This window comes from Geospiza fortis, unplaced genomic scaffold (genome assembly GCF_000277835.1).
Source record: "Geospiza fortis unplaced genomic scaffold, GeoFor_1.0 scaffold172, whole genome shotgun sequence".
Lineage (NCBI taxonomy): Eukaryota > Metazoa > Chordata > Aves > Passeriformes > Thraupidae > Geospiza > Geospiza fortis.
Window position 1 is genome coordinate 8094461 of NW_005054309.1, and position 10169 is coordinate 8104629.

General features: G+C 40.0%; 1 protein-coding gene across 1 annotated transcript in view; it reads left to right on the forward strand.

Annotated features, from left to right (window-relative positions):
• Nucleotides 1-2602: 2602 nt before the first annotated feature.
• The window catches only part of PHC3 (polyhomeotic homolog 3), a 26012-nt gene continuing 18445 nt past the window's right edge, over nt 2603-10169 (forward strand). The window contains exons 1-7 of the mRNA XM_014312293.2: nt 2603-2747; nt 3459-3617; nt 5010-5087; nt 6601-6759; nt 7236-7334; nt 8459-8690; nt 9981-10166. Coding sequence (XP_014167768.1) covers nt 2622-2747; nt 3459-3617; nt 5010-5087; nt 6601-6759; nt 7236-7334; nt 8459-8690; nt 9981-10166 — 1039 coding nt within the window. The 5' untranslated portion in view covers nt 2603-2621. The remainder of the gene's footprint in view (nt 2748-3458; nt 3618-5009; nt 5088-6600; nt 6760-7235; nt 7335-8458; nt 8691-9980; nt 10167-10169) is intronic.

Genomic DNA, 10169 nt, shown 5'->3' on the forward strand with positions numbered 1-10169 from the left:
CGGGGGCTGAGGGTGGGTCAGCCCGGCCTGGGCGGGGGGCGGCCGGCCGGGGGGCACCGGGGCCCCTCAGCGCGGGGCCGGTGCTCCGCATGCCGTGGGGTGTATTCCCACAGAGCATACCTTCGTTGTTATTATTATTTTATTATTATTTCGGAGCTCTCTGTCAAATACCGGAATACTTGCAGGGGTTAGGCTTGGTGGAAATTTTTATTTAATTTGGGTTTTTTCGTGGGTTGTTCTCTTGGAGTTGCAGGGAGAGGTTGTGAATTGGGGAAAAAAAAGGAATAAACCATGTGGTTGTGAATGGTTGTGGATGTGGGTTGTCAGCAGGGTTTGTTATTACCATGGCATTTACCAAAACTTTCCAAAACATGAGTAATGACATTCGTGTGTCCACTGTGAGGGTAGTTTGTTAATTGGTATAGGACAGCAGGTGTTTTTTTTTACTTCAGGTGGTTGCTTTGACCAAGAAAAATATTAAGAAACAAAACTTTGGAATATCTACCTTATGCACAATGTAACTTGAAGTTATGTGCTATCTTGTACTGTTACTGCTTGAATAAATACGTATTTTCAATAGAGTTTTCTGTTGTGCTTTCTATTTTGGACTCACTTAAATGTGTAGTGATTGTTTCAAGTCAGTGTGTTTTCTAAAACTTACTTTGCATTATGGAGATTGTTTTGAGTTAACATTGCTCAGGAAGCATCATTGCAACATCTTCGTCATTAAACAAAATTCATTTTCTTACAAGTTAGCATCTGATGCCTGCACGAGGTGAGGTGTCAGAGGAGAGGTGGAGATGCTGAGCAAAAATTTAGGAGCTCCTTACTATACATCCTTTTTTCATTGTACATCCTTTGTGAGAACAACCTGAGCAATGACAATACTATTTTTGAAATAATTTTGAGTGAAAGGATTAACAGCTCTCATGGAGTAAACTTGTGGTGGAATAGTTATAAGTGGGATACGTTACACGTCTTGCTTATAAGACACCAGAAACGTGGCTGAGAATGAGGGAAATGAGACATCTAATGTTGTTTTAAGCTAATTTAACTGGTTGTATAACTCTGCAAAAACTAGCTAGACAAGTTGTAGGTTGTAAGTATTTTGACGTGCTTTTAATGTCCACTGAAGGAGACAGGATTTTTTTAAAAGATACTTTTCATTATGTGCAATTAATGTAAAGTGGTTTTAGAAATGATGCTGGGTTTATTGCAGTTGGAGTGGGAACCCAAGTGTGTTAACTTGTGCCCTGTTGTAGGTGCACAAGTGGCATCAGTAATGCACAACAGGCCTGCATTTTTAACAACAAATCATATTTTTTCTTCAGTTCTAATAGCAGGGATCTCTGTGTTTAAAGCATCCTTGATTGCCACAAATTTTCTTTCATGGCAAAATCCATGCGAGTGTCCAACACAGGGGTAGACAGCAAGTCTTTAGGTGGCCGTGTGTGTGTTACAGTTTAGTTGTTGCAGGTCCCCAGGAACTGCAGCATCGTTTGCAGCCCTCTGCTTGCAGAGCAGTTGTGTTTTGGGAGCTGAGGGTGGCAGCCTGGCAGTGTCCTGTTCTGCTTCCAGCTGTGTGAGTTGAAACTCCTGATTATATTCCCATTTGATGCAGCGTCCAATGGGCGGTTTGTTAAGAACTTGGCAAAGCTGCTTTTTTTCTAGTACATTGCAGCTTTCTCTGATTATTTCTCTGAGCCCCTCTTTATGGTAAGAAGGAAACATCTTCTCAACCCTTCCTTTTTTTGGCATCCTTTGGAAAGCAATAAACAGCTACTCTGTGATTTCCTGTTAATTGTAATACAAAGACTGAAAAAGAAACTGCAGTAAACACCCCCATAACATATATTGAGGTTTGTGATTCATTTCAGTTATAAAGATGACATTTTGTGCTCTGCAACAGAGGGAAGCCGCATAAGGCTGGGGAGGATCATTTGAGGTGCTTAAATAGGTAGTTTCTTCCTTGGTTCTTGCTGTGTTGTGTGAGGTATTGCTGTTTAAAGGATTTTTTCCTGTATCCTTTCCCTCTCTCCCCAAACAGAGCGTTTCACTGGTGCTTTTTGCCAAGAGCAGGTTTTTCTCAGTGTCCAGGGTCAGCCAGCATATTCATTCCTGGGCTGTGGGAGTGAGGGAGATGCTACTGGTTCTGTGCAGCTGGCTGGAAATCTTGGATGTATTCCTAAATTGGTTCTTTATTGCTACTTTTGATGGATCTTAGATTATAACTACATCTCTCAAGAGGTTGCATCAAGTAATAGCAAATGCTACAAACTAAGATTAGTTATTAAGAAGAAATTCTTTACTATAGGGTTGGCGAGGCCCTATGGTAGTTGTGGCTGCCCCATCTCTGCAAGTGTTCAAGGCCAGGTTGGATGGGGCTTGAAGCAACCTGGTGTATTGAAAGGTGACCCTGCCATGGCAGGGGGTGGGACAAGATGGTCTTTAAGGTCCCTGCAACCCAAACCACACTGTGATTCTGTGAAACTTACCTTTTGGAAATAGTCCATGTTTCTGTCTCGGCAAAACATTTTTTGCATTAAAATCAGCACGTTGTGGCCTTGCTTGTGAACCACTTCTGTGTCACTCCCGGCAGGCTGGACAAACGCTGCACAGCTATGGAGAATGAACCCAACACAACGACATGTTCTGCATCCACCACGACGGTCACCACCAGCTCCACGTCCCGCACGCCGCTGCCGCAGATCTCCGTCTACAGCGGCTCTGACAGACATGCTGTCCAGGTACTGGGCCTTGGGGCTGCCTGCCTGTCCTGCACAGAGCTCTGAGCACAGGCCCTGTCATTCCTTATTGCTGTTGTCCTTCTCCATAGCTGGCTTGCTGGTTTTCAGGAGATGTTTACTGGAGGGTCTCAGACCACTTAGGGATAGCTCAGGGTAGGCCTGTCTCCCAAATAAGGGAAGGGGAAATGCTGTGATAGAAAGTTGGGTTTGTTCACCATTTGCTGAGGGGCAGATTATTAACGTAACCCTTTGCAAAATAAAGCTGTTTGTTTGACTGACTTTGATTAGAGGGATTCAAGGTATTTGTGTGGGTAAGTCCTGCTTGGGATCCAGCTCCCTCTTGCTGTTCTTTAAATTAGGTCTCCTTGAACTCTGTGCAGTCCATTCTGTTGTGTTTGATAATTGGGTTTCTCACACTACTCTGATCTCTCAAAAACCAGAACATGATGTAGGATGTGTTGACAAGCAGCTGAGAGGCTGGGATGATGTGTTGGGGATGATGCTGTTTTGTCAGGCTGTCCTTGAGAATGTGAATATGTTGACAATACTCTGTGACTTGGTCAAGAACAGTGAGGGAGCAAGATCAGTATGACATAATTGGTGTGGAAAAAAATTATTTGGCTTTATTTCCTTGTAAGGATAAATTTAAATATCATGTCAGCATGGTGAGTGCTTTGTAATTGTAATTAATTACCTACTGATTCATCACAGGTTATTCAGCAGGCCTTGCATCGTCCTCCTAGCTCAGCTGCTCAGTACCTCCAGCAGATGTATGCAGCCCAGCAGCAGCATCTAATGCTGCAGACTGCTGCTCTGCAGCAGCAGCACTTAAGCAGTACCCAATTTCAGAGTCTGGCAACTGTTCCACAGGTGAGAGTGAAGATTGCTGAAAAAGAATCGTGAATTGTCTAGAGCAGGGCTACAGTCATTGTCAAACGTTATAACAGCTTAAGTGCCTGAGCTTAATGCCTTGTGATAATTCACTGTTATATTTTAAAGATATTATTATTTTAAATTGTATCATCCTTCAAACTGTTTGGAGGATTTTGTCCAGTGGTATAGGTGCTCCAGTAGGCAATCATTCCATGCTTTATTGCATACATTATAATGCATCATGTAATTCATCGAGCAGTAATAAAATAAATATTAAAAATAGACTAATTCAATCTTCATCCCATGATTTTCTCTAAAAGTTGGTGGGGAAAGCAATGAATGGCATTATATCTTAGTGCAATAAAAAATAATGAACATCTGGCATCTTAGTGTGTTTTGCCTCACATCTGGCTGCATGATAAGTAATGGCAAAATTAAATTTTAACCCTGAGTGTGAAAATGTAGGAGGTAAATGACATTTCATATCTGAAACACAGCTTTTAACATCAGTGATCACTGGAGGACACCCATTTTGAATTAAAGCAGTGGCAAGATGTCCTTTGACCTAAGTTTGTCTTGGATTGAGAGTATGATCTTGCAGAGAGGTGATTGTTAATGATTTCACAGAGGGAAATGCTAAATGGAGTTAAGGATCTCAGGTATATGGCTGTTTGGTGTCAGAGCTGGACTGACTCATTTTTGCTCCTGGCTTTTTCTTCTATACCCTTTTCATTTAATTGTGGTAATCTGTTGATTTGTCTTTTTTTGTTGTGATGGATTTCTGTGTGGATATACAGTTACTGAGACAGAGCAAAGAAAAGCAGGTTGGGAAAGGCTGAGAAGTTTTGGTTCTGTTCATACAGAAACCTAAATCACTGTCCCTGCTACTCATCTGAAGGGCTGGAATAGCATCCTGTGACAGACACTTGATGTGCATACATAAGTTACCATTCCAGAATATGAGGATGTTCTGTACAGCATTTGTATATTTTAGAAGATTCTAATCACAGTAAAACTATGATGTGAGTTTTAATAATGACAGTTTTTTATGATATTGCATTTTAAGTTCTGAGCACCATAGATAGTGAGGTGATCACTTAGCTCCATCATTAGCAGTTTGGCAGACTTTATCTCTGATCATTTTTCTTCAAGTCTTGATCTGAAAGAATTATATGTCTGAAATTTGGTAGGACTTCAAGGAGCTTAGCACCTTGCAGGTAGCATTCCACAGTGCAGAGTGCACTCTATTCACACTGAGTAAAGCATCTTACTGTTAACTCAGAGAAAGGTAAAGGCAGAGAGGGCTGTTTCTGATGGTTTATGCAATAAAATGAACATCACTTAAGCACTTTCTGATTTCACTATTTGACACATATTCTTGCTATTTAGGCAAGCCTGTCAGGTGGGAGGCAATGTACTTCCCCCACTGGGAGTGTCACTCAGCAGTCAAGCATGTCGCAGACCTCGGTACGTAACTGCACCAAGCCCTCCCTCCATTCCCAACCCTGCTTGGTTGTTATATGGCTACAGGGAAAACCAGAAAATATGAATAGTATTTCAGTTTGTACTGTTAAAGTTAATACTGCAGACACAGTGAGCAGGATGATGACTCTGTAGTAAGTGCTGGGTGCTGTGTGTGATTGTTGGCGACCAGTGTTGGCTTCCCAAGTCCCAGACCCCTCTTGATGTTCTGAGGGGGAGCTGCTCACTCCACAAGCATCAGTGGCTGTTCAAACTCCTGCAGAAATCACTCCCTGAGCTGTCATCTCTTACATGATTTCTTACTGGATTTTCTACATTAGTTTTTTTATTCAGGGCACTACTGTAGGTGAAAATCATAACTATGTATCAGGGATTAAATAGCACTAAATCTAAAGAATCCAAGTCAATGCTCACATATATTTATGATTCTGATTAAATGTTTATAGTATTCATTCTTTTATTGATTATCATCTTTTATCATTCATCTTTTTTGCAGTTTCACTTCCCATATTCTAGGCATGTGCTCAGGTTTCAGTTGTGAGTAGCTCTGTGTTCAGGTCATGCTTTATTTCTTTAAGTTCCATTGTCAGACATGCACAGTATCTTCTGTACAGTTTTACAGCTGTCTGAAGTAGGATTTGTTAGTCCTACAGACATCCTGCTTATTAATCACACCCTCAAGCTGTTCATGACTCCAGTGCATAGCTTCAGTGATTTAACTGTGTATTTTTTTAAGCTCTCATAGCTTGGCTTGGCTTACAGTTGTTAAAAGTAAAACCATTTATTCATTAAATTTCAGAGGTAAATTCTATTAAGATGTCTGATGTTAAACTAACAAAATAATTGGGCTGGGGTTTTTCAAGGAAATCTTTTAAGTAAGTGATGAAAAAGAGCTGGGCACTTAACTCTGTTAGACTGGTTAGAGAATAAAAGAAAAAACAAAGACACAACAGCTTCTTTTTTTAAGAAGATGCTAAGGAGTGGTTCTTGAGCATTTAATATGAAATTGGAGAAGGTTTTAGTCTTCAGTCATTTTTCAGTGTGCATATGTGAAATGAGGATTGAAAGTCCTTAAGTGGTGGCACAAAGAAGTGTCCTGGTTAGGTTGCATAATAGAAGATAACAGTCCAGGCAGTTAATATAAACATTTAAAGATCTTAAATATTTAAGTTCAGGTGTTTTTCTTAAAATATTGAAATCTCATTCTACATATTCAGTAAATGTGTATTTCTATGAGACATATTTTTCAGACTTCCTATCATTGTTTATACTCATAACTGCTTATTATTAGTTACTGCAAAGTGGTTGCTTGCAGTTTAAGAATAAAACATACAGTCTTGCCAGAATCCAATTTTGTGATGATTAGCTCAATATATTTTTGATATCTTCACAGTTCAGAGACTCCAACTGCCCCTGCCATTTTTGTCAAGGGCTTTCTGGCTTTAGCCCCTAGGGTGATGGAATTTCCATGACAGAAGCAATATTTTTGTTTCCTTAGATTAACCTCTCCACCTCTCCTACACCTGCACAGATAATAAGCCGTTCTCAGACCTCCAACACCACCAGCAGCAGCATCACCCAACAGACGATGTTGCTGGGCAGCACCTCTCCCACCCTGAGTGCGAGCCAGGCTCAAATGTATCTACGAGCTCAGATGGTAAGTTTTGATTACAGTCCTTGCAAAGTTTGCCTTTGGTCTGTCCCTATTGGAAGATCTAAGCTCTCTTTCTTAAATATAGTAGATATTGGGCTGCTCTTTTGTCTTTTTTTCCCCACTAATTTGTAGTATTAAAGGGAAAGTCCTCTTAAGTTCTTGTATGAAAGTTCATAGATGTGTTTATTTATCTCAAAGATTTTTCTCAACATGCAGAACAAATATATTATTGTATTTGGTTTACATTATTCTCCTTTGTTTTCTTTATTTCTATTCTCTATAATTTTCTTGGTTTACTAAAATTACCATGATAAATAGTTCTTTAAATAAATTAATCTAAAAGTAAAAAAGTAAATCTTAGAAGCTGTACATTAGTATGTGGAAGTTTGTGGAAGTATGATATCTTTAAGATACAGCATTTCTTTCATAGATTTTTAAAATTTCAATCTGTTACCGTGTATTTTTTTCTTGCTTACCAGCTTATTTTTACTCCTGCGACCACTGTGGCTGCTGTCCAGTCTGACATTCCTGTTGTCTCCTCATCCTCTTCATCTTCCTGTCAGTCTGCAGCTACTCAGGTGAGCTTGTCTAAACTTATTAAAGGCCTGCCCTATCAAGTGGGACCAAACTGAAAAGTAAGGAAATGTTGTGCTTTAGTTTTTCTTGCTTTGCTTTCACCCCAGACCAGAGAGCAGATGAGCTGCTGGGGTAGCTCTGCCAAACTCCAGCTGAGTGACCTTACCTATGAAGGTGTGCTGAAGGATTTGTCCTCACTGGGACAGCATGGCAGTAAATGCCTCCTGAATGCCAGTGAGGAAGCAAGCACAGTTGTCTTGGGTTTGAATGTGCCCTGTGGTGACACACAGAGCAGTGAGAAGTGAAATGTAAACTGGCTGCTCATTATACAGGTACCAACTGTTGAGTGCAGAAGAGATTATGTAATCAAAATAGGGAATGGTGATAATAATTAGTCCTCTTTTTCATGTGAAAAATTAGGTAAATTAGTGCTACAGGGGTAGGCATTATCCTTGAAAATGAAATTTTAGCTTAGCACATAGGATTGGAAATCTGGGATCATTATGTGCCAAATCTGGGTGTGGGAACAGACTTCGGTGAAAATGATCCCTGACTGATGTACATTCCAGAAAGCAAATCTTTTGTTTCTTGTTACATTGGAGGTGTCATGATGAGAAGGGAGGTTAATATTGGTTGATTTGGAGGTTAATATAGAAACAAAGGTCTCAGTTTTGTTAGCATACAGATAGCAGAAAAGACTCTGGTCCCACTGACCACCCAAGGCTCTGGTTTATGGTGGTGTCTGGAAGCTCACAAACCACTGCACTTCTGCAGTGTCGGTAAAAATAAAACTGCCTTTGCTTAAGATGCCTTGTGTCACTTACTTTGAAGGCACAATAAAAGAGAAAAATGAAAGTTTTAATTCAAATTAATTAACAATTTCCATTTCTTTTAAAAATCCAATAAGGGAAAAAATACTTCTGTATTTATCACTAAAGTAATAAAGATCCCTATCCTCTAAATTTTAGAGGCTTTAAAGATACTTTGATATGCAGATTTTTAGCTTCTTGTGATCACATGGGATGAGAAGCATTACAAAATGTAATTTTTTTTTGCTGTTTTTGCCTGATATTTATCATAGCTATTTATAGAGTTTGGGTCTTTTCATGTTTTGCTCCTTTCCCAGGTTCAGAACTTGACGTTGCGCAGTCAGAAGCTGGGTGTGTTGTCAAGTTCACAGAATGGCCCACCAAAGAGCAGCAGCCAAACTCAGTCGCTGTGCCCCAGTAAGGCTGGCAGCAGCTCCAAGGGCAGCTCAGATCCCTCAGAAAGCAATAGGAAAGGAGAGAGCCCCGCTCCAGAGTGCCGCAGCACACCCGTCACACGGACATCCAGCATCCACCACCTCATTACACCAGGTGGGATCAGTGTGGAGCTCTGGGAAACCATGGTTCTGTCAGAGTTCAGTGTTCTCTGACCGTGTTCTTGTAGATATTCCACATGAACAGAGTTCAAATTTTATTAGTAAATTCACTTATTTGTTGGTATTGGAAGTTGCACAGGATTTTGATTAAGCAGCAGCAGACACGTTCTTAAATCACAATACAAGCACAATATAGCAACTGCAATACCCTGTTGAGTCACAGCACAAACATCATCATCATTCCTGCTCTCTCTCTCTCTATGTTCATTGTCAGGACATGCCATCCCATCTCTGGGAAGCAAAATGTGGGCTGAAGCCACCTCAAGCCTCTTGCTCCCATCTAAATCCATTTTATTAGTGGTTTGTTTCTTTTTTCTGTGTTGTCTGTGTCATGAGAACGTTCTTAAATCAAGTATTTTTATAAACCCATGGGTAACAATGCTAAAATTTTGGTATTTTGTATCACGATAACTCAAAATAACCTGTACTTGGTTAGAGAGGCATTTACACTGCATGCAGCATATTTGCATCTTAGCTTTCTTATTTTGAAAAAGTGTCATAGTTAATAGCAGAACAAATCAAAAAACCTGCATAAATGAGTTGTTTCTCAAGTGGACAAAACAAAGCAAGAAGAGGTTTGCATGTGGAGGAAAATGTGTGTGTGCTGTAAGAAATGGCTGGTGAGTCACTGGTTCGCTTAAAGGTGATGATTTCTCTGGAAGCTGCACTATTTTTAGGTTTGTGCCTCTCAGTTGCTGTGCTCAAGTTCAGGCAAATGCTTTCAATGGTTTAAATTTATACTAAACTCTTGGAAATTTATTTAGTCTCTTAGCATGGTATTATTTGAGGTTTCACTTAACAGTTATCAGGAAATCCTGATGTGCTTATCATTTCTCTTCCAGTCTGTTTCAAAGCAAAGGTTAAATCCATTTAAAGTTGCATGAAATTCTTAAATAAGGCTGGATCAGCAATAATCTTAGACCTAGCAGCAAAAAGATAAATTTAGATACTTCTTTATAGAAAGTGTCTTTCTATATGTAAAAAGCGTGGCCATATTCATTTGTTCATTGCTGCATTTTGCTTCAGAAATTGATATACTGCCCTAATAAATTGTTCTTGTGTTCTGTGTGCTGTCAAAAAAGATATTTTTAAACAAATATTGGAAGTATTAAAAATATTGTGCTGATCTTTGAAGGGAGAATTTTTGAGGTATTTTACAATATTTTCAGAACTTTAAGAAATAAATACTAATTTTAATAAATATTTTTTTTCCCTTCCCTCACAGCTTCATATTCTCCATTGCAACCTCATTCTCTAGTAAAACATCAGCAGATCCCACTTCATTCACCACCTCCAAAGATTTCCCATCAGCAGCTGATCCTGCAGCAGCAGCAGCAAGTCCAGCCGATTGCACTTCAGACTCCTCCGGGCCAGGAGCCGCCTCCATCCCAGCACTGTCTGCCCCTGCCCCGCC